The 24,220-nt window shown below is 45.7% G+C and overlaps 6 protein-coding genes across 6 annotated transcripts; 1 reads left to right on the plus strand and 5 right to left on the minus strand.

Moving 5' to 3' along the window:
• Positions 1-168: 168 nt before the first annotated feature.
• On the minus strand, positions 169-5,555 carry LOC135349295 (circularly permutated Ras protein 1-like). Its single transcript, XM_064547816.1, has 11 exons — positions 5,362-5,555; positions 5,244-5,306; positions 4,321-4,440; positions 3,784-4,138; positions 3,434-3,734; positions 2,882-3,248; positions 2,233-2,396; positions 1,809-2,001; positions 1,164-1,523; positions 748-935; positions 169-602 (listed from the first exon to the last, which is right to left on the minus strand). Exons 1-11 carry the CDS (start codon positions 5,497-5,499, stop codon positions 320-322), a joined length of 2,532 nt encoding a protein of 843 aa, XP_064403886.1. The 5' UTR covers positions 5,500-5,555; the 3' UTR covers positions 169-319.
• A 107-nt stretch (positions 5,556-5,662) lies between these two features.
• Positions 5,663-12,659, minus strand: LOC135349288 (leucine-rich repeat serine/threonine-protein kinase 1-like). The gene is made up of 2 exons (XM_064547806.1): positions 12,172-12,659; positions 5,663-10,944 (listed from the first exon to the last, which is right to left on the minus strand). The coding sequence occupies exons 1-2, from the start codon at positions 12,605-12,607 to the stop codon at positions 5,729-5,731; spliced, it is 5,652 nt and encodes a 1,883-aa protein (XP_064403876.1). The 5' UTR covers positions 12,608-12,659; the 3' UTR covers positions 5,663-5,728.
• A 36-nt stretch (positions 12,660-12,695) lies between these two features.
• LOC135349307 (heterogeneous nuclear ribonucleoprotein L-like) lies at positions 12,696-16,793 on the plus strand. Its single transcript, XM_064547833.1, has 14 exons — positions 12,696-12,984; positions 13,116-13,203; positions 13,519-13,586; positions 13,648-13,798; positions 13,874-13,959; positions 14,040-14,136; positions 14,330-14,399; positions 14,942-15,082; positions 15,278-15,432; positions 15,634-15,755; positions 15,942-16,146; positions 16,197-16,251; positions 16,308-16,409; positions 16,560-16,793. The coding sequence occupies exons 1-14, from the start codon at positions 12,743-12,745 to the stop codon at positions 16,625-16,627; spliced, it is 1,650 nt and encodes a 549-aa protein (XP_064403903.1). The 5' UTR covers positions 12,696-12,742; the 3' UTR covers positions 16,628-16,793.
• On the minus strand, positions 16,761-21,523 carry LOC135349298 (uncharacterized). Its single transcript, XM_064547818.1, has 9 exons — positions 21,250-21,523; positions 21,096-21,185; positions 20,965-21,040; positions 20,775-20,902; positions 20,370-20,561; positions 18,936-20,129; positions 17,818-18,027; positions 17,197-17,248; positions 16,761-17,139 (listed from the first exon to the last, which is right to left on the minus strand). Exons 1-9 carry the CDS (start codon positions 21,373-21,375, stop codon positions 16,937-16,939), a joined length of 2,271 nt encoding a protein of 756 aa, XP_064403888.1. The 5' UTR covers positions 21,376-21,523; the 3' UTR covers positions 16,761-16,936.
• LOC135349317 (procathepsin L-like) lies at positions 21,524-22,825 on the minus strand. Its single transcript, XM_064547843.1, has 2 exons — positions 22,656-22,825; positions 21,524-22,525 (listed from the first exon to the last, which is right to left on the minus strand). The coding sequence occupies exons 1-2, from the start codon at positions 22,725-22,727 to the stop codon at positions 21,635-21,637; spliced, it is 963 nt and encodes a 320-aa protein (XP_064403913.1). The 5' UTR covers positions 22,728-22,825; the 3' UTR covers positions 21,524-21,634.
• A 140-nt stretch (positions 22,826-22,965) lies between these two features.
• Positions 22,966-24,188, minus strand: LOC135349316 (procathepsin L-like). The gene is made up of 2 exons (XM_064547842.1): positions 24,030-24,188; positions 22,966-23,961 (listed from the first exon to the last, which is right to left on the minus strand). Exons 1-2 carry the CDS (start codon positions 24,111-24,113, stop codon positions 23,074-23,076), a joined length of 972 nt encoding a protein of 323 aa, XP_064403912.1. The 5' UTR covers positions 24,114-24,188; the 3' UTR covers positions 22,966-23,073.
• Positions 24,189-24,220: the final 32 nt, after the last annotated feature.

Consider the following 24,220-nt stretch of genomic DNA (forward strand, 5'->3'; position numbering starts at 1 on the left):
GACCACCCTATAATTAATAATTATCATGACTTGCATCCTATATACTTTATTATTTAATTTTGCATAATTATTGCAGAAAGATATTTCTTCACCAGTATGTATATCATTTTGGCTTTATGTTTTGTACATGTATTGATATTCATGTTGAATTTATTATAAAAATATATATTGAAAAATTGCAAAAACAGTGAAAGGACAAGTACCAACACTCGTATATACTGAAGTGCTAATCCCTTGTATTAGCTAAGCTACAGAACGTGTGATTAATAAAAACATTTGGCGTTATAAGCACAAGTTACAAGCAGCTATAAAGTCATGTTCATGTGAACTTGTAGTCATAGTATTGCTGTTGCTCTGCCTCTCCTGTCTTGCGCTGAGACACGAGCTCCCTCTTGGCTGCTCCTGACAGGAACTGATTCACGTTTGCGTTACGGTTAGTATGGAGCATCTTGGCAGCTGAGTCGGACACCCCGCGTCCCGAGTGCCTCTCCTCTGCCATGAGGGTGGAGTCCATTGTGTTAACTGCCTCGTGGAAGATGGCATGCTCCTCTTGTTGTCTGTCAGACTGGGCACCACGGCGTAGGAGACAGTTCACAGAGTGTCTGGAGGGGGGGGGGGGTAAATAAATACAACCCACCAAGCGAGCACCTAATGTGTCATGTGATTAAGAACGGAGTATAAGGCTAGCATTAGCAATGAATGTACTGCAAGTGAAATACACAACACACACGATAAGATAGTACTTACAGTGTTTGTCTGGCCTCCTGTATCTTCCCCTCTTGAGCAAGCTGTGCTGACCTTTGCACTGCAGCCACACCCACTACAGCGACGTTAGCCTTGCTCTCCATCACCTCTCTGTCTCTGGTGACCTCCCGAGACTGAGTGATGACACGCAACCACTTGGAGCCATCCTTGCGACGATAACGGATCTGAACCTGCAACCAGGGCAGGGAAACAAAAGCATCAAATGTTGTAATTTCAAGTATAATTATGTGTCTGTTAGGATCCAATAAGCTTTGGCTTAATAGCAAGCAAGCTCTTTCAAAAAACACGTAAGTAATATTGTCCGTTACCACTACATGTAACTGCTGATAAGCTACAAACGTTATCCTAATCACATAATTCTACAGACCAGAGCTTTGCTATACGTTACTAACGCTAACCTGAAAAGGCAGTGCAGAAATGTTCTTGAGTTTGGTAGCATCCACCACAAAGCTGAGACTAACATCAGACTGCTTGAGGGCGTTACCCACGGTCTCCTTCACCACCGGACACAGTTTAGACTCCGAGGGACGGTCCACTCTCACAGTAGGGTGGAGGTAATACATTAGCTCCACTTCAGTGGCCACAGTCGGATTCTGTGAGATGAGTCTTATCTGTCGTACCATCTCGAGAGGGTGGAGGATGTTGACAGTGCCATTAGTGATGGTGGCACACGCAGAGAGGGCCTCCATTGCACAGGTGGCCCCTTCAATACCCAGTACAGATACAGAGGTGTGGGAGGCAGCCGCATGCTCGCCCATCTAGTGAGAAGAGGGTTAAAACAGTTAGAGTAAAATGAGCTGGGTATTAAAATAGTAACTGATTTTAGATCCCACTTTTTGCTAACTAGAACTATATAGCAACATCACATAATTTGTATGCTCACAAGCAATCTATGCATATACATGGCTACAAGCAATTTATACACCCACTGGGAACTGCAGCTCATACTTCAACAGAGCTATCTCTATACACGTGGCATAGTGGTGCATGGGAGGTATAGTATTCATACACTCCTGGTAGTACATACATCAACAAGAACTTACGGTGGTATAAAACGAGGCATCATTCTGCTGCCCTCCCCCTAAGTTGCCCACGCCCACATTGCTCACACCGTCAGTACACAGAATGATTTCGGCCGAGGGGAAGTTTGAAGCCATTCCCACACAGAGTGCTAGTGCTGGACCCAGCGCTGTGGTACCTCCAGTGGACAGTCCACCCACGCATGCCTTGACATCACTAGGCAAGGAATAAACACGTGCACTAGCTGTATGTGTGTGTGCTAGCTGTGTGCTGTATACATGTAACTGTGTTTGTAGATTAATTGTTTGAGGATACAAATTATGTAATTTTGCTAGCTCAAGTTACAATCTAGATCATGGGCATTAGTGTATCTATGTGTGTTATAGTGTCCCAAAGCCCGAGGGCATAGCAGTCACATACTACACAGTGGCTGTACATACTGCTTACCCGAGTGAGTCTTGTATTTCCCTGAGAGACAGATCACTACCAAATGTCTGACCAGTCTTCATAAGAGCATGATAGTCGGTAAGGCTACCACTGTCTAGTTTACTCTTCCCACTTCCACCGTCCCCAAGATACTCAACATTGTTGTCAAATGCTATCAGAGCAACCTGCAGCAAAGGAAGTCACACTGAGGGAGGCTCACACATACATGTAAATGTAATTTTTGTTATGAAACTTCAATGGTAACTTCATCAGCTACCATTGCTTCTCCATGCAATTCAATACTGGTGAATATGGCTCGGGGGACTCTTTCAGTCGCCATAACTTGAGTTCCGTCGGTTCAATTTCAACGATTTTATGATTTTATGAAAGCTTAGAAAGATACCTTTCAAATGGTACCATCAATGTTCATATTTAGGAAATCAAAGAATTTGCTAATTTCAGCCCAATACCATGGATTATATAGCCCATGGTCCAAAGGCAAAAAATGCCAAATTAGGGCCTCAACCAAATTTTGGATTTGAACACATCATTTGAAAAGTCTCTTTCTAAGCTTTCAGAAAATCAGAAAATTTTTGAAATTGGATCATCAGAACTAAAGTTAATGGCTGTTGAAAGAGATTCAACTTATTTCATCCCTACTTCGACTGACCTTGTTCTGAGGATCTGTGAGAGCCATTCTCTCGATATGCCTGCTAACAGCCTCCTTTATAGCCTCCAGACGTGAGATATGACGAGTGCCTCCTCCCCCTCCCCTCCCAGTGACTGAAGTCCACTCTGCTTGTAGGGCTGGCACCTCGGTAGTGGTACACATAGACCCACTCACGTCCACGGCAAATATCACCATGGTACTGCGATTAGAAGGCTTTTTAGTGCTGTCGGCAGTAGCAGAGTCGTTATCAGGCTTTTCCTTGTCATTTGGTACCTCCACTGGCTCCAGGATGTAGTCTGTAAAGGATGATGTTGGGACAGCCTCAGGGGAAATATCGACATCGTGATTATCCTCCGAGCAGAATTCACTGTGTGTGTGTGTGTGTGGAGAGTGAGTGGGTGGTAGTCTACACATACTTTTCTTTAATCTCAGTCCAGGGGTTGGCAGGTGATTTTTTACCTAATGTTCTATCGCACGCTAACTTTTGCTAGTAAATTTCACTTGTCGATCACCCCCTTAATATTTGCAGCGCACATTTTCTAAAAGTCTCACCATTTCCAGGAGGTGGTTTGCCCGGAGGTTGCTAGCTGTGATAGAGTGGACACTGCCGCCCCACACCCTCGGCAGAACCATGGATCTCCAGTCGCCGCGGTAACCTCTCCTCCCAGTCCACCCAATCGAATCACCAGAGCGTTACTATTGTCTTTCTTCACTCGTACCATCTTCTCGTTCTTTGGTTTAGTGGCTGGTTTAGTGGGTGTGGCCTCAGCTTCGGCTTGGGGGGTGGGCGTAGCAGCTGAGGATGATGACTTGCTGAACAGGCTCTTGAAGAATCCCTTGCTTTTAGATTTCTCTGTAGAATTGGAGTAATTAAAATAATTTTCTATTTTTGTGTGACTTACTTGAGCTGCCGGAGGCTCCGCCCCCTCTGGTCTGGGGAATCCCCTTCACAACACACTGCTTCCGATACGAATCCTCAATCGTTGGATCGTAGCAGTCCACAAAATGTCCACAGGTGAACATGATGCAAATAGCCGACTTGCCGACGCCCCCGGCTCCTTGTATTACCACCTTGTACTCCTTACCCCTGGAGCGCGGAGTACGACGAATCAACTCATGCATAGCCTCGGACACGTTGATGTTTTGTTTGGCGGAGGTTTCAAAGAATGGCCATCCCAAACGTTGAGCGAATGCCTCCCCCTCCTCAATGGATACCTCACGTTGGGCATCAAGGTCGCACTTGTTGCCACAGATCACCTGAAGGAGCACACAGTACAACTTGCTATTAGCATTAATTGGTAATGATCATGTGCACAGGAAGCTGGAAGAAGAGGGGAGGGGCTGCTCTATGCAATGCTGCAAGAGCAATAGTTTACTTCACAACACACACACACACATATGCACACTGCTTGGCCTTCCCGTATCAGTATAGCACTTACCACTGGCATCTCTTGGTCTCGTATCCTAGTGATCCAGTCGTGCATGACTCCTGCCTCTTCAAAGGAGGACCTACTGGTGATGGAGTAGACCAGCATGAAGCAGTCTCCAGTGCGCACATACTACAGGGGGGGATCACATGACACAATACTTAATTAGGACCCACTGAGACAATTGCGAGCTCATTAGGATATACTGATGACATTATATGCTCCAAAACAGGTCATGTTTACATAACGGTAGCCATACAAAGATGTCTCAAATAACCAAACTCTCAGTGGAATACTCTCTAGCCAGCCTCGATTCCAGGCCGATTAAAATACGGCCTGGTACCTATTGCATGGTGATAGTGCACATGCGTTAGTTTATTCTCCAGAATCTGGGGAATCCCCTTTTTTCTTTCTCTCATCTATTTTCTATCTTTGTACATCAGCTTAGCTCTCTACTGCGTTGTTCCAGAAGGCTTTCACACTCGTCTGAAGCCAGAAGAGGCTCTCATCTACCTCTATGACGGTTGTATGGTCAGAATGTCTTACCTTGGATCTGTACAGGCTATGGGAAGTGTATGGTGCCTCAAACTGCTACCATGCGAAGACAACCTGGCTACAGGACCATCCTAGACGTAGATAAGAGCCTCTTCTGTCTTAAAACTAGTGTTCAAGCCTTCTAGACCAACGCAATAGACGGCATAAGCACAGCTTCACAGTACTCAGTCATAGAGATAACTATTACGGAGCATATTCTTAGTAAACGAACTAATTTCCGGTATAATTTACTAAGGTTTTACGTTCATAGTACGATTACCCATATTCTGGGTAATTTGAAGCGCATGCGCACTATCACCCCTGCAATAGGTACCAGGCCGTATTTTAATCGGCCTTGAATTGAGGCTACTCTCTAGCCAACTGCTCATGCCTTCACTTACCGCATCCCTCATCGCAGAGTACTCCTCCTGTCCTGCTGTGTCCAAAATATCAAGCAGACATGTCTGCAGAAATAAATTGTCATCAAAATAAGCAATGCATGCTGCATATTAAACTGACCTCTCCATCATCGTGGTAGTCTGTTGCACCTCCTGAGGCATAGCCCTTCACGACGTGGTTGTACTTGCTCTCTGGCACCTCTTCATATTCCACTGTGCTTTCCTTGGCTGCATACACAACTGAGCTCCCAAAATCCATAATTATTGTTGTAGACTGCTAGCTTGCGTAGGTTGTATGCGTCGTGTGGATCTTATCGCATTTATATAGGTAGAAATTTTGTTACTATTTTTAGGTACTTGTCATGCATCGTCATAAAAGGTCCCTCCTAAAAATAGATTTACACCCACGCAACACATCAAAATAGTTGTATTGTACTTTAAATTACATACTGTACACACAGATAAAATTACAAACTACAAAATACTGTTCAGTCCATTTTCTGAATGTCCTTGTGTCGATGCGTCACCAACCGAAACTGGTCCATCGTCAGCGCTTGCCACGAAATGATGACTCCATTTTGCTCGCTGCTTAAATTAGACGAGTGAAGAATCTCGCCAAATCCTCCGCTAAGCACCACATGAGTGTCACGTGATCCCTCCTGTTTAGGTATATCCAACAAACATTTCGGAGAGCTCCTATGTGCTCTGAACCTCGTCACAACCTTTGGTTGTTCGTCCGCCGATAAGATAACGATCACGCCACAAGTGAGTCCCATCCATAGCGTGTCACCGACACATTCGAGAGAGACCAACCGCAAGTAGGTAGGGTCATAGTTGATCTCACAACACACCCAATTCAGCTCTTCCGTCAGATCCACGCGATGCTTCATCTTGCCGGTGTGAACGTCCCAACTAGTAATGGCCAGTTCTCCACGAAACAGACTCCATATCAAAGTAGCGTCCTTGGAGAGAACCAGAGAGTACACCTGATCACTGGGTCCACACGCATTCCATCTTGCTTCTATCGTTATCTCGTCCTCAGTGCTCAGAATGACCAACTCGTTACCACAACTCAGCCAGACAATGTCTCCCACTGTTTCCATAGCGATGATTGCTTTGTTTCCGACCTCAATATCAATAGTGCCGCTGTCCTTGGGCAGCACTAGCTTGGGATAGCACTTCAGATGCCCATTGGCTTGAGCTACAAACATGAAAGTGTCGTTGCTTGCAATACAGGTGACAGAATCGGCTAGGTGAAGACGATCAGTGAACTGAAACGTGGTTGTATCATACGCATGCACACAGGCTTCAGTCATACCAATCCACACTTTATTATCAACAGCCAGAATGGAAGATACTCTTTCCTTCAGCTCCAAACTTCCCTGTACAGTCAGGCTATCGGCGTTCAGGATAAACACTTGAGTGCCCTCTGCTATCGAACCATCTCCGCCGAGAGCAGCTTGATCGTATTCACCGTACACCCAGATCTGACGAACAGACGGCACAAAACAGCAGCCCCTCACGGCTACACAGTCCCTCAACACCTGTGATGCAATATGACACTGGAAAGACGGCTGTGAGAGCCTTTTCAAGAGTGAGAAGGCACTTGGTCTCAGAGAGGGGTCTTCTTGCCAACACTCTTCCATGAGTCGTACCAGCGTTGCGTAACCATTGGTAGCAGCACTGGTGATCTTGGGTCGTTGGTTTGAGGGCAGCCTGTCAGTATTGTAGACGCCAGTGAACGGCTGCCATCGTGTAACCAGCTCGTAGAGGAGGATACCAAACGAATAAATGTCAACTTTTTCCGAGTACTCTTCTTTGAATGAATATTTGAGCATCTCGGGAGCAGGGTAAGAGGAGAAGGCAGGTCTGCCCAACAAACCGCTCGGGGATTGGAAAGAAGCTCTTTCCAGGTTAGCAAGTTTCACGTTTACTTCATCCTGAAACTGCAGAGACCAGACGAGAATGGAGCTTGCCTTGAGGGTACGGTAGATGATGTTCTGGCTGTGGAGAAAGGTTATACCTGACATGACTTGACAGCAGATATGGAATCGTATCAATCTACTGATCTTCTGTTCCGTGTCCATGAGTTTTTCGTAGAGGTTACCGAGGGGTGCTTTCTCGATTATAACACACGGCGGATTCAGGCAAAAACCAAACGATCTCACAATGTTTGGATGAGTGATGGTGCTCAACATTTCCATGTCTTGTCGAACAAATGACAACGGTAGAGTGATGGACTTCCCATGAGCGTGCTGATACACTTTGATGGCCACACTCTCTCCCTTGAAATAGCCGTGGTGTAAATGCGCCCCTCTGCCTTTGTGTAGCAACTTGCCCTCGTCAATTTTAAACATTGAAGGCTCCACTCTCAACTCTGAGGGTAGATCGAGCATCAGGTAGTCGGGTACCATGTCATATATGGGGATGGTCTCAGGATGATAGCGGCAGTTGTGCTGTACATTGTCCCCCAGGGCATGAACACAAGCCTCGACTAGGAAGCTCTGAGGACTCCTTTCCTTCTGCTCCAAACACACGGGGCAAATCGCAAGTTGAGTGAGTTCGTGTTTCTGTAGAATCAACTCGACGGAAAACAATTCTGGGTACCTCTCTTCGAGTAGCTTTTGGACAAGACGGCATAATCTTGCAAGTACGATCCTTCCGACTTCGTTCTTTGTGGAGCAGACTTCAATGCCTCGTTCGTCCACACTGGACACGTCACATAGACAGGGATAAATGGAGAACTCCACTGTATCATCTCTGTACACAATGCCAGAGTCCCACATGGCAGTGTGCTTCTGGTATCTCATCGGGTCCACTTGAGATCTGGACCTAGTCCCGCGTTTCTGTGGAGGTGTTGTAATCGATCTGCTTTGTCTCAATCGGTTGGGAAAGGTAGTATGTCGTTCAACTGTGACCTCCTGTGGCTTGTAGCGATACGGACTGCCCACTGTCACCTGCTTACGGAACTTTGCACGGTGTGTACTGTCATCTGGATGATTAAAATCATCAGCTAGTGACTGCATTTCGGAAGTGTAGGTAGTCTCCTCAGACTTGGACAAGGATGGTTTACCATCCACAGTTTCTGTTTGTTCACTTTTAGGAAGAATGTTTTGTCCAGCGGAAAGTTCTTCTTGAATGGACAGTTGAGAGTCTTCAGCGAGTGTGTTAGTGCCTTCGGGCGTTTGTGGTTGACTGTTAGATAGATCCTTTGTGCCTCTCGTTACATCGGTTACTGTTTCCATAGAAGGACTGCATAAGTCGTCATCAGATTCTTCAATGGTGCTACGAGTTGCTAGATGCAATCGAGCATAGCTGGTCGCTACATTAGTTGATGATGAGGGTGAGGTTACCACGGGGACGGGTGAGATTACCATGGGAACGGGTGATTTAACACTTTCCGTGTTGTTACTATCAGTCTCTTCATCTGTGTCCCTCTCCTGGACAGAGTTACTGTCTAAACGAGGAGGGGTAACCCCTGTCCCGGCCATGTTAACGAGGCGAGGTAGATCGGAGAGAATACGTCCAACTAGACGACTCCAAAGATCACTGGGAAGTGGCTTGACTTTGGGGGCAAACTGACGTCGAAGGTTACCACAGAAGAGGCTGGCTGTGCTGGGACTGCAATGGGGTAGGAGGCTGGGCACGAGGAACTGGTTCGGCTTGGTCGGTATGATGATTGCAAATCTTATCATAAGACGTATGAGCGGAGCCGTGGCACTGAGGTTCCATTTGATGCTTGTGAGGGAGACTAGGTCGCCGGTGGTAACAATAACTCGTGAGGGGTGATCCAGACAGTGGCGGAGTATCTTGAGGAGGGCTTGGTATAGCCACATCGGTTGGATAAAGTAGTACTGATCCAAATGGTCGTTGGGGTCTTCAAAGTGGAGCAAAAATCCTGTCTCTTGGAGGAAGTCAACAATGACTGGAAGTTCCATGTAGTCAGGGGAATCAGCTGATAGAGCTTGCTGAAACATGTTCCATAACGCCACCTCCTCCAAAATACCAGGTTGCCCTCGAGTGGCAAACGCTTTCTGTTCCTTTTCGAGGATGGGGATAATAGAGAAGTAATTCTCAGGGCACAGTCTTGAGACCAGAGGCTGGTTGTTGACTGTCATTAACATGGCAGTATCGTAGAGGCATTGTTTCATGTCCGAATTACCATCTTTGATGTTTGGGTTGGCAGCAAGTAGAAACATTCCGAGGAAACGGAGACTTTTGTAACAAGACGCTGCAAAAAATGTTTTGAGACGCTTCGCTAGTGTGTCTGCGTTTGAATCGGAAACGTGTTCTGGAATATCGGGCAGAATTGTAATCACGAAGATATTGGCATGAGGAATATAGCGTACTAGGAGGTCCACGTATACTTTGATCTGTTCTCTCATGTCAGCTGTTTTGGTGAGGTCCCAAACGATGACGTTGAGAGCTGCAGCTGTGAAGAGGCAAGGATAGAGGGCAGAGACTTCCAACGCGCTGCCGACAACCCAGGTGTTGAAATGCAACTTGGGTGTTCGAAATGTGAACAGCGGACGGTAGGACCATTGAAATACTTCCATTTCCGGGAGGTCCCCTTGGGGCAAGAAGTGAGGCTTAAGTCGTGCGAGCATCACTCTTTTCACTTTAGTGGAGTGGCAGAGTAGAATCAGCTTGATGTAGTTACACGGCTTGCTCGATCGGCCCTTGGCTTTGAACACACCTTTAAGACCGCCCCTTAAAATGCCACCGCGTCCGGCTAGGTCGGAAATATTTGTGCTGGTTACGTTCAGGTTGACTAGTTTGTCCAAATTCTCCATTTCTTTTGGCCACGAGGATACGGGCATGTGACTGAGGTCCAGTGACGTGAGCGTCTTGATTCGGCAGAGGCATTTGGGTAGCATTGTGAACTGGTTTTTGCTGAGATTCAAAATCTCGACAGCAGAGTGCTGTATTCCAGTGGGAAGGGTTGTCAGGCGATTATCAGACAGATCTAATGTGAGCAGGGAAGACGACCAATTGGAGGTCTCGGGGAGATCAAGTAGCTGATTATGCGCTAAACAAAGGTACTCCAAATTCGGGAGTCCGAATATTTCACCAGGAACAGTTTCCAGTAGGTTATGGGATAGATCCAGTCGTCGCAGCTGCATGGCTTGGAACAGTTCTTTCGGCAGTTTACGGAGGTGGTTGTTGACTAGCTTGAGGCTGACTACCCACGGGGCTATAGAGTACACCCAGGACGAATGCAACAAGGTGAGCTTTAGCTTGCTCCAGTCAACGCGTTTCTGACCCATGTCCAAATCTGTTTTGAGGAGAAGCTCTTTCGTTGACTCGTAATTCTTTTCCATGATGGATACAGCAATAGGATAGCTCATTTTGATGGCTCCGTTGGCTAGCACTCGATGTACCTCGGGCATGTACCACGGCACGTTGTCACTCTCTGGTGGCTCAGACAGGAGAGAGCGGATGGCCATGTAATCGCCCACAATGGTGGACTTGCACAGCAGTAGGATCGCAATGGCTTCGATCTGTTCCAGTTGAATAGCCAGATACAGGGCACAGTCCAAACCTCGTGCTCCGGCGACCACTAGAATCGGAATACAGTTGTTGTGTCCATTTTTAACGGCTACTAGAAGAGCTTCGTCGATATCGCGAATCTCTGGTTTCGGTTGACTGGACAGTTTCTTTTCGAGAAATCGGATTTCGCCTCTTGAGGCATGCAGGATAATTTCTGTAGGGAATAGAAAAAACTAAAACACTTACTATACAATATACTTAATACAAGCTCGCTACAAGCCTTAACAATTAACTCCACGAGTGCAACTAATTGTGAAATCCTTTCAAGTGGAGGCAATAATGGCGTACGAATGTAGAACATAATAATAATGCTGTGGTTACATTAGAGACAGGACAGGTTGATACTAGAGCAACTCACTAAGCATACAGTTAGAGACAGAGCACTAGAGCAACTCACTAAGCATACAGTTAGAGACAGAGCACTAGAGCAACTCACTAAGCATACAGTTAGAGACAGAGCACTAGAGCAACTCACTAAGCATACAGTTAGAGACAGAGCACTAGAGCAACTCACTAAGCATACAGTTAGAGACAGAGCACTAGAGCAACTCACTAAGCATACAGTTAGAGACAGAGCACTAGAGCAACTCACTAAGCATACAGTTAGAGACAGAGCACTAGAGCAACTCACTAAGCATACAGTTAGAGACAGAGCACTAGAGCAACTCACTAAGCATACAGTTAGAGACAGAGCACTAGAGCAACTCACTAAGCATACATTAGAGACAGGACTGGTTGGTACTAGAGCAACTAACTAAGCATATAGCAAGTATACATGCCAGTATTAATATTGCAGGTATTTACATATACAGTGTACGAGGTATATAATTACGCTACAGGCAACTATCCACACTATCTGCTATACCCTGTACTACCACTGTTACAGGCAACTATCCACACTATCTGCTATACCCTGTACTACCACTGTTACAGGCAACTATCCACACTATCTGCTATACCCTGTACTACCACTGTTACAGGCAACTATCCACACTATCTGCTATACCCTGTACTATCACTGTTACAGGCAACTATCTGCTATACCCTGTACTACCACTGTTACAGGCAACTATATACACAGTGTACATTTATACAATAAACTGTTCGAGCATCAACAGTAAATACAGGGCTCCCCCCTAGCTTGTCACGCGGTGTTGTGTTTAGAACACTAGCAAAGAAAACTGAAAACAGAACAGCAAGCATGTTAAGTAAAGCTTTTGAACGAAACTGCAAACCAGTAAAGGCATACAAGAGAGTTTAGTGCGAGCAATTAGCACAATGGAAATGGACACACGCACACACAATGGTATACAACGCACTTGTCACATTGTAACCAATCATAATATAGATATATTATAATCAAACCCCACCTATAACTCACCTTTGCTTCGAAGCAACTTAACAACATTTTCTCGTTTCCTGCTGCTCTTCTGCTCAGCTTTTTGCATCGCTTCATGTCCAAGATCGTCTTTAAGAGTGATATCAGCACCGTTATCGACCAAGGCTCGCACGCAACCCTCAGATGCCCTGGACGCTGCCAGGTGGAGTGGAGTGAGGCCACCGCGTGCTCGGATGTTGGGGGAGACTCCGTACAGAAGAAGCGTCTGCACAATGTCCGGCTGCTCTGCATCTACAGCTTCATGAATTGCAGTGTACCCTTTTGGAGTTCTGATCATAAAGTACTTGAGCACATTCTTCTCATAGTTGAGGATGTTACGGAGCTGATCGCGCTGTCCCTCACGGCAAATGCGCAGGATTTCAGTCAGCAGCCTGTTGTCGATGTCGGGATGTTCCAATGCAGCGATTTGCGCAGCCATTGTGAGCTTGTAGATGGCTTGTAGTTTTTACAAGACTTTTACAAGCTAGCTGAAAGTTTAATTAAAACACGTGAGAAGGGGGAGGGGCTCGTGTACAAAATTATAAGGCAAAATGTGGTCAATTTACAGCAAAATATGGCCGACAAGCACATGTTGGATGTACCAGGGCTAGAGAGATACAGCAGCGACCCGAAGAGAATCAGACTGGAGGACCAAGTAGCAACCATTCCCCAGCCGTCCACGGCTCTGGCGATCCCCATGAAGACTGGGGACCCGCACAATACGGCTCCGTCACGTGTTGTACACGCTCGGGCCGTCCCTGACGGCTGTACTCACCAGCAAATGGTAGCTATTCTCCAAGCCTATGGAAGGATATCGTGAGTCTGTGTGTTTGTGTTAGGGAAAGTATAATACTGTGTGGGGTGTTCCGAAAAAAATTACACTTTCATGCGGTGCAGCTATCTGGTTCGCAAGCATTACAATGGACATTATCTGTTTGTTCCTGCAGCTACATTACGATGATGCCTCGTATGCGACAGGCCTTGGTTGAGTTTGAGAAGGTTGAGGAAGCCCTGGCGTGTGTGCAGTCTTGTCAGGTGTGGCGTCTACCATTCATTGTGTTGTCACGGTCTCTATAGCCCTAGGCCCTGATAACAGCATCTCTTTTGTCTGGCCTGGGTAGATTGTACATGTACATGTAACGTACGTAGGTGTGTCTAACATTTGTCTTGAGGTTAAGTGTATTGAGGTTTGGGCATGCAGAGTCAGCAAATGACTCAATGGCTTGGTGGTTAGGCAACTGATTTCTTGGTAGATATTCTCAGATGAGGATGTGTTTCTCCTAACACTTTGCGTGTTCCATCCACTCCATTAGCGTGCCCTCATGTAATACTGCACACACTCCATTGCAGTCCCAGCAAATCTACATCATGGATCGACCCGTGTTCTTCAACTTCTCTACTAGCCAGGAGATCACAAGGTTTGTCTACAGCTACAACCGCTTACCTGGTACCGGTATGCGTCTATGCGTCTCTGTGTAGGTCTCCGTATGGGATTGTGCCCAACGCCCAGTCATCCGCACTAGTGGATCCCGCCGCAGCAGCCGCAGTCGTTGCTATGCCAATGGTTGCCGAGGGAGCTAATCACATTCTCCTCTTCACTGTATTCAACCCAATGTACCCTATCACTGTGGTGAGTTGGATGGGTGGATGGTGGGGGTAACGTAATGTTCACCCTCCACTGCTAACAACACATGTTACCCTACAGGAGGTGATGAGGACAATTTGCTCTCCCTATGGTTTTGTGCAACGTATTGTCGTTTTCAGAAAAAACGGTCTTCAAGTACTTGTAGAGTATCCTGTCTCTCTGTTCAATAACTGAGCATGCCCAGTAGTGATAAAATGGCTGTCTTTCTTAACCCTCTTCCCACCAGATTTGACAGCCCTGCCTCTTCAGCTAGAGCCAGGACCCAGCTGGACGGGGCGGACATCTACGCTGGCTGCTGCACACTCAAGATTGAGTTTGCCAGAGTAAGCTACTCGCCTCTAACTGTTAGTCTAGTTGCTTGTATACAATCATATCGTCCTTAATGAGTTACAATATAAATGGAGCTATTTTGTACAAGTTCCCGAATTGTCCAGTTTCTGTGGGCTATAATATAAGCTGATCCTATTATTGAAACTAACTTCGATGGTTTTAATCTTTTGTTTTTTATTTTTCCAGACACGGAAACTGAATGTTTATAAGAACGATGATATGACGTGGGATTTCACTACTCAAGGAACAGTCAAAGGTATACAGAATGTGTGTGTACTTAAGGGTATGTAGGATCATTGTAGGTATATACTGTCAGAGTAGTTATTGGCACTACCATCACATGACATGTCACATGACATCCCCATCCACATGTCACATGACATGCCACCATCCCACCCACATGTCACATGACATGCCACCATCCCACCCACATGTCACATGACATGCCACTATCCCACCCACATGTCACATGACATGCACAAATTAAAACCAACGCCCCTATACATTCATACAATTGTCGAGCAGGCTTGGTTTCCTGACCAATCAGAATGCTGGTACGTATGTGGACTTTCACCTGCGGCTAATGAGTGGGTGTGTGCTATGCACCTGACACCTTTGACCTTTGCCATCAATGTAGTTACTGTCATGTTTTGAAATAATATTGTGCGTGATTATGTTTATAAACGCGTTTAGCATAATATTGTGTTTTGACTAGTATACTCTGTGTGTGTGTGTGTGTGTGTGTGTGTGTGGGCGTGTGTGTGTGTGCATTGCTAACTCACTCCCCTTCCCACACAGGACGGTTGCTTCAGCAACAGGGGGCGCGACCTGCTGCCACGGTAACCCCAGCGCCCGGTAACGGAGCTGTCACTCCACAACAAGTGAGGCCTCCTCCAGCAGCAGCCGGGACCTACCAGCAAACCCCAAACTATGGGGCAGGTAGGTTCTCGACAATAATAAGTTATTGATGAAAGCAATAGCTATTATAATAATTATAGCCTTGCAGTTTCCTCCAAAATACCAGTAGAGAGTCAGTAAACATTTTCGTTTAGATTGTCCAATTACGAATTAAATTAGTATATTCTGATTACCTTTCCACAAAATCAAACGTATAATTACCTCTGCTAATTGCAGGGACTGCCCCCCAGGCTCAGACCCCCTACAATGTGGTGGGGACCCCCAACATGTCTGGCACAGGATCGGTGATCATGATCTACGGACTCACTCCAGGGAAACACAACTGTGACTCTGTGTTCAACCTACTCTGTTCCTATGGCAATGTTCTTAAGGTACAGTTACAGTGGATTGCAGTGCACTTGCGTCAAACAGCAAAACCACGATTAGATTAGATAATAATTTCTTAGCGCCTAAAGAGTACTCTAGCAAGATGTTCTGGTGTCAAGTTAAAGTGTAGCTCTTGGTTCAGTTATTGATCTCCACCCACCACACACCCACACACACCACCCACACCACACACACACACACTACAGGTGAAGATCCTACCTAATAAGCAAGGCACAGCAATGGCACACATTGACAACCAAGATAGTGCTAAGAACGCCATCCAGCATCTCCATGGCCGCAAGCTGATGGGATCTAACCTAGAACTAAAGTGAGACCTACTACACACACACACACACACACACACACACACACACAGCAGTGTGGTGTAAAACAGACGTTACATTTACTGCATATTGTTAGCTTTTACAAGTTAGCTGTTTATTGGTGCTACATACATGTGTGTACAATAGCTAGGTCGTTCTCTAAAAGTTCATGTTCTTGTGTTTGGTTGCAGCTACTCACGGCACAGCTACATAGCCGACTACAGTCAAGTGGGGACTCTTCAAGATGGCTCCCCTTGTTGGAAGGACTTCTCTCAGTCTAGGAACAACCGCTTCATGACGGCCGAGGGGAGCAGCAAGAATCGCATCTTACCACCGGGAAAACTGCTCCATTTCTACAATGCTCCTCCTGACAGCACAGCAGAATCACTAGCGGAGGTAGGTCATGTGACAGTGTTGTCTAGTCATGTGATATCATCGTATAATAGGTGATTGCTAAAACAGGAGTCAGTGCTCCCATTGGAACCAAGTTCTTCTCTCAAGGTAATATATTTATGATGCTGATCATGTGATTGACGTGCTGGTCATGTCACCTGCAGGTGCGGGTAGTAAGAGTGCTACAGGGCTAATGGAGTTCATGGACCCTGACTCAGCACTGGATTCCTTCGTACTAGTCAACCACCAGACTGTGTTCTCACAGAGTAAGCAATGGTTTCCCATTCAGCGCATGAAACAGCATTTTCTTCCCTCGGTATTATTGCATTGTACTGTAGCGACGTTGTGTGCCCTCCCTATTACCCCCCTCATTATACCACACCCCCCCATTACCCCCCTCCTATTACCCCCTGCAGCTGGTCAGGCATACACATTCAAGATGGCCTTCTCCAGCAACCTGTCTCTGGACGGAGGAGAGAACTGAAACACTCAACACTATAATTATTAATAACTAACTCTCCGTGTAGTTATTACTTGCTCTCGCTATTTGAGATTTCTACGGCTTCTTTGCCACTCGTGTACAGTGAGGTTCGGTTACTCTTAATCATTGTTTGATATTAAAATTCAAATGATTCTTGTTCAAAAATTCAGTGCTCACATAGAAATATTGAAAAATAATTTACAAGAATGAAAATAATAATTATTGAGAATGACTTTCGCTGAAATAAACACAACTACACAGGGAAATTGATTGGAGCATGAATTAAAAACATCACACAAACACTATTATTCACTAGTCGCTGTAGTTTGACTCGGAGCAGCTGGCAAAGTTATCCTCGATACTGTCATGGTAACACTCCACCTCGCTATCGTTGGTCTCATAGTCCACCCCCTCGCTAGCCACACCCACTCCATAAGCTGCCATTCCTGCTTCATCATTAGCCACACCCCCTTCTTGTGGTAGTAGCTGTATAGAGGCCAGAGTGGAGTCAATATCTGCACGAGGAAACAAACATTAAAATTACACGATTGCAGTGGAGGAAGAACGTTTACCATTGAGCCATTTTTCGACAGACTTGACACTTCTGAAGATGCTGTGGACCTCCTACAGTGTGTGTGGGCGTGTGTGTGTGTGGGGGGGGGAGAGGTATAATTATTGTCATATGAGAACATTCGAAAACCACTAAATTGTTGCCCTTCAAACGGTATCATCATCGTTAGGTCTAATTTCGGCCAAATAATTATAGCATGGAATCATGTACTGTATTAATGTATATACTTAAACAGCAAATCAATTCTCTCAGTTGCCATAACTTGAGTTCTGTCGCTTCAATTTTTCTGAAAACTTAGAAAGAGATCTTTAAAATGGTACCATCAAAGTCATATTTGAGAGATGACAGAATTTGCCAATTTCGGCCCAATACCATGGTCCAAAGGCAAAAAATGACAAATTATGGCCCCAATCAAATTTTTGATTTAAACATATCATTTGAAAGGTCTCTTTCTAAGCTTTCAGAAAATCATAAAATTTTTGACATTTGATCAGCAGTACTGAAGTTATGGCTGTTAAACTAGACCCCTGTTAATCAATGGCCCCGAACTCTTTCAGCTAATGTCACTGCTCTTGTGATTGTCAAACTAGCGATTTGGTACATGCACTGAATAAACGCTCACTTTTGTCTGTGAGAACTTCCACTGTGGCACTCTCTGATCTCCCGCAAGGCTAAACGGGACTATGTGGGGGGTATCATCACGACTGACCACACCCATTTCCTGTAGATCCCGTTTCGTGGCTGTCAGTTTGACAGCTGAGCCCTGCGCTAATCGACTGAGCTGCCGCATCCGTGCCTCAATGTTGGCAAGCATCAAGCTGATGTCAGGTGTCTGGGGTTGGGCAAGGGAATATTGGCAGACAAACATAGTACGTACTATATATATGAACAGTGCACATGCAGCGTCATCTTGTAGCTCTCTATCAAAGAAATATTTATACTAAATACAATGGACAATTCTTACTCCAGTTATGGGCAACCAAAATTACCTCTAAAAACAGGCTAATTTCGGAGAAAACACAAGGTGTATAATATAAAATTTTGGCTCGAAATTAATCATTGATCTAAACAAAAACACACTATCTTGTAGCTCTATGAATTAATTGACATTTTAGTTGTGACATTGGGCATCCTCAATATAATATATTAGCTATCAAATTTTGCAGAAATCAACGTTATGGCAACGCCTCAGACAGGAAGGCTTAAGGCCAGAGAAGGTTTCCATTCCCATTCTGGACATGTGATGGTTGTTATGGCATTATGACTGACTTGTAAGCATTCTCTAGAGCATGTGATGGTTGGTATTTAATAACAACATGTGACACGCTGTGTATTTGTTTAGCAAGCACTAAGTGGTGTGTGGGAGGTTTATTCATGGCTTCTCAGTCAGCACTAAATATGCCTGCTGTATGCATAGCCCACCAACATGCACAATGATACAGCACACCACCTGACCACGGCAGGCACACAGCTGGGCAAACACAGAGTGTGTGCTATATGTGTCTGTCACAAGACTGATGCTACAATATGCTATTGTACTTTAATGAGACAATTAAATCACATTAAATCACATTTTAACAGGCTACTGCACTACCACATAATTATACTAAAAAAATTTGTTGGAAAATGCATAATATTATTTTGCAGCAAATTTTCAGCCATGCACACAATCCACATTCTACAAGGCTAACAGTAGCCACTAATAGAGCATCAGATATTTAACTCCCACCTGTCCCTCACCTGCTCCTGTTGTTCCTTGGTCCATTTCTTGCGTGCAGAGCCCTCTCCACACCCCTCACTACTGGCACTCTTTAACCCCTCCCCCACTATGACAGGCTCTGCGGACGACGCCAGGCTGAGATCAGATATAGATGTCTGCAGCTCATCACTACTTCCCTGGCCACCAATCTTTGTGTACGTTTTGTCTACCATCGAATGTTTTCCAGTAATATCAGAAGTGGAACCAGACTTCTTACGTGCCTTGGAATCAATCCCCTTAGAACTACTGCCATGACCTCCATTCTTGGTACCGCTTGGTTTGTCAGTAGCTTTCCTCGCTGTGATATTGGAAAGAGAACCTGATTTTTTGCGTGTCTTGGAATCAAGAGTTGATTGTTTCACGTCGCTCTTGCTCTCAGCAGTTTTGCTCGTGATGTCCGAAAGAGAACCAGATTTTCGACGAGACTTTGCATCAAGTGCTGATGTTCGCACAGTTTGGGGGTTGCTCCTTTTAGTCGTGGCTGAGCGGGTAAGAGAAGAGGTACTTCGAGGTTTCTTAGTAACCTCTTTATTGGCCACTTCTTTCGTACTAACGGGGGACCTGTGTTTCACAAATGTCGACTGTTTTTTACGGCTGAGTGAAGTGGCAGAGGCACTATTATTGACGACAGGGGGCGCTCTAACGGGGGAGTGGTCGGCAGATCGTGGGCGGGGCTTAGAATGTGGGTGTGGCTTGGAGCTCGGAGTGAAATCCACCACCCATGCGGAATTTGGAGACTGTTGCTCGTGAGACTTTGAGATGGCCTTCAAACGCAATTCATCTTTGACTGATAGTTTTGCAGACCGGCCAGAGGAAACACTGCTAGCATCATCGGAATCAAAATCCCTCAATATTTGGGACCCATGTTGAGCGTGCCTGTACTCATTATCGGCAGGTGGGTGTGGTCTTCCATCCTCCCCCCACCAGGCTGGTTGTCCATACAGTCTACTGGTGGTGGACAGACTCGGCGTGTTGGAGAGCTCTGTTTGTCGCCGGCCATCTGTTCGTTTTGGAGATGTTGGTATGTCATCAAGAGGGCTCTCTATTTCAATGTCCTGTACAGAGAGATGGTTGGTCTCGTGTGATTGGGCGGAGCTAGAGGGGGGTGGTCTTGAGAGAGGTGGGGTTGACGCTTGAACGAGAGGAGAGTTCATTGTTTGAATATAACCAGGACCCTGTAGAGAAATGAAATAGTAAATAATCGTTTGAAACAGCAGGTTTATGTCATTATGGCCATTATGTCTACCTCGCCATTAGAGGTAATAGGTAATGAATAAAGATACTTAATACATTAACCTAATTATAAGTCACATGGTGAAGCCGCCTGTCTACCACCAACCCACACTGTTGGAGATCAAAAGCAAAATTGGCAGTTGTAAGGTACCCACAGGATGCGTGAGACATGCACTAGTTACCTGTGGTAGTAGGTATGGCATGGGGCCTCCAGGGGTCATGATGGTGCCCCCTTGCTGCCCCCCAGCGGACAAGAAATAGCCCCCTGGAAATATGATCCCCTGGGGCAGTAAAGTGGTCAACCCTGGAGCCAATGGTGATGATGATGAAGTTGGGGTATCCATGGCAAAACATTGGGTGGGGTCTACTACAGCCTGTGTGGGGGGTATCAAGAAAGATAGTTAGGATATTGAAAGCCATTGCACACACACACACAGTGGTACATGTTTTGGAAAGAAATAACTGAGTTTTGAGGTGGTTGCAGGTGTTTGAGGTGAGCAGGGAAAGTTGAGAAATGAAAGTTGTTTCTTCAGGCAAACACTAAATAAACCACACAACTCTAATCACACACAACATGAGGTGATCACCTGACGCTGAGGTGAGGTCTGGGTGGCAGCTGTGGTGGGCACTGGGTGTACCGTGGTCCTCGTAGTAACCCCGGCTGAGGGCTTGACTGGATGGAAGTTCTCCTCCACACGAAACACATGAGACTTCTCTGTACACAACCAATACAGTGTGTCAATGGTTAGTTAGCCTAGCTAATGGTATTATTATCACCATGTCCAAATCTGAGCGAGTCTCCATGGCGAAGCTCATCTGTATCTCTTGTGAGGGGAGCGTTGTTAATGAATGTCTGTATATAGAATGGTGGGAGATTAGATGAGGACAGAAGTGTATTCACGGCCTACCCCACTCGGCGTTCCTAGGTCTCTGACTATGTACGTGTGTTTCCTATCACTCCACTCGACAATGGCATGCCTTCGCTCAATACTTCTCAACTGTTGACAATAGAGACACACACTCATAAAGCACTCTATAGTAATGGCTTTTTGTTTGTGTTACCTTGAGTTGTAGCCCTGAGTCATCAGCTTGTCCTACAGTGAGAGGCCTCTCTTTACTCAGTGTCAACAGCCTGCCTTCCTTCCCAGTCCCCACTTCACGCACCTCACGTATCTGCCAACAGCTCATTGTCTCCACCTACCGCACCTAGATATATCTAGGCTAGAACCTAAATAGCTAAACCCTATAAGGCCTCCTAGTTGGTTGACACATTTACTCCTCATGCATGCTCAAAGGCTTTAGTTCCTCCCAGCTATATAAATATTGCTCATAGAGATCATTGTTCAATGTTTTCTCATGTGGTACATACATTCATAATAATTATACACACACACACAAGCAGTACACACTCAAAAATCACTAAAATGTCCACTAGTAGTCTAGCAAGTTAGACGACGGGGTAGCTGGCCTGTGTAGCGATACCGCAGTTGTTGTCCCTGTTCCTGGCCATGTGGATGTATCCTTCCATTCCCCAGCTCGTGCCCCAGCTGTTCTTCACGATCCAGTAGTCTGAACCACCATCGGTTCCGTAGCCGACAACCAGAACTCCATGGTCCAATTTGGTCGAAGAGCACTCTCGCTCATAGTAGACTCCACTGTGGTAGAGCTGGTAGCTCTGGTGGCTGGCATCAATAGCAACCGAGATCGGGCCAATGTCTGTAGAGGCCTTCATCAGAGCATCCTCGTCCTTGTGTGCAACATCAACGTAACTAGAGAGAGTTGCGCCAACATTGCTAGATTTGAACGTGCACCTCTCATCGTGAGCTCTGTAGGGGTAGCTCTCTTCCGTATCGATTCCGCCATTTGCCTTGATGTACCTGAAGGCATTGTCCATGAGGCCACCTTTGCAGCCGTTGTCGCCATAACTGCCCGAGCAATCGACAAGGTTTTGCTCGCTGAGGGAGACCAATGTGCCACTCTTGTGGAAGTGTTGTCCCTCCAGAGATCCGGTGGTGCTAAAGGCCCAGCAAGATCCGCACTGGCCTTGGTTCTTGATTCCTGTCACATAGCCCTTTGCCCTCCAGTCAACAGTGTCAGCCTCGGGCTTGAAGTTGGGATCAGACTTGAAGATCTTTGTGCTGTTAGAGCGGGGGCCGGATTTGTACCCGTTCATCATTGACACAAACTCCTCGTTCTTGAGATCAGCGAATTGGTTCATACCGAGAGTGAAGCTGTGCTTGCCAGCGGCGTTGTGCTCCTCGACTATCTTCTTGTTGTCCTGCCAGATGTTGTATCTGTTGAGCTCCTCAACATCATCTTTGTAGTCTCTTTGGAAGGTCTGCAAATAAAATCAATTGATCTAATATTTTTTGCATTGGAAAACTTTGCATGCACCACATAAATACAGCCATTGCAAAGCAGCCTCTCACATATATACAAGGTGACAATCAGGTAACAAATGTTCTCACCTGTTTCCAGGAGTCCCACTCCACATCAGCAACTGCAAAAGCAACCAAAGCAAGAAGTATAAGTGTCTTCATTGTTGAACGAGCTCACACACAATCAGTCAGAGATAAGACAAGAGAAAAATGTGCAATAAGCAAGCTCCCAGTTGGTGTCTGGTTATGTAGGATAGATTTTTAATAATCATGTGATTTTAAGCTTTCTGATTCCATTCCATAAGATTTGAGATTCATGTGTGCGCATGCACACACATGCACACACGAAGAAGAGCTGGAGAGTGAAAGCCCAACACCTCTGGCCTAAGGATTAGAGAGATTCTTAGTTTTTAATTCCGTGCGAATGGGATAGCCAACAAACTCCCACAAAATATATAGCACAAACATAGTTAAACTATTAGTTCACTAAGTGTGATCTGTAGGGTAGCTATACTGTAGGGTAGCTAGCAAGGGTAGCAATGCCACAGTTATTGTTCCTGTTCCTAGCCAGCATCATGTATCCATTCATTCCCCAGCTTGTGCCCCAGCTGTTCTTCAGTAGCCAGTAGTTCTTGCCATCCAAAGTTCCAAAGCCTACGACCAGCGGGGAATGGTTTACATTAGTCTCAGAACATGCAGGCTCATAGTAGATTCCACTCTTGTACATGCTAAAGCTTGAATGTTGTCCATCCATGGCAGCAGACACTGGACCAATAGACTGTACAGCTTGCATCAGAGCTTGCTCATCCTTGGAAGGGACACTCTTGTAGCCAGTACAAGTAGCTCCGATATTTGAGATATTATAACGGCATTTATTGTCATTAGCTGTGTAGGGATAGCTAGCCTCTGTATCAATGCCACCATTGTCCTTAGTGTACTGGAAACTGGATTTCATAAGGCCACCGTTGCATCCGTAATTGTTGTACTTGGAGTTGTACGTACAATCCATCAGATTTTGCTCACTGAGAGAAACAAGTTTTCCTGTTTTAATGAAGTGCTGTCCTTCTAGTGCCCCGGTTGCACTAAAAGCCCAGCAAGACCCACACTGTAGTTGGTTTCCTACTGAAGTGACTGCACCTTTGGCTGTCCAGTTAACATTCATATCAGCCTGGAAAAAGGGATCTGGTATAAACATTTGACTGTTGTCAAAATGCTCGATTTTTGGAGCTTTGAAGCCATGTGCTATTTCATGGCTTTCCAGGTCAGCGAATTGGTTCATGCCGAGAGTGAAGCCGAGCTCCTTCGTGTTGTGCTCCTCGACTAGCTTCTTATTGACCTGCCAGATGTTGTATCTGTTGAGCTCCTCAATATCATTGGAATAGTGCTTGCTGTAACCCTGGGAGAGTTTTAATAGTAACAATGAACAGTATGGATACACAGCCTAGTAGACTACATTCTGTTTACCAATTTCCATGCCTCCCACTCAGGATGAAACTCCAAGGCACTTGTCAAAGCCACAACAGTAAAAATTAAAACCACAACTCTCATCTTGATCTCATTGATGAATGGCTGCAATAATTATTGCACTGTGCACCGTAAATGTGATCCGGGTGTTGGCGCATGCGCCAAAAGGTGGAGTCCCAAAATCGCTAAAA

This window comes from Halichondria panicea, chromosome 15 (genome assembly GCF_963675165.1).
Source record: "Halichondria panicea chromosome 15, odHalPani1.1, whole genome shotgun sequence".
Taxonomy (NCBI): domain Eukaryota; kingdom Metazoa; phylum Porifera; class Demospongiae; order Suberitida; family Halichondriidae; genus Halichondria; species Halichondria panicea.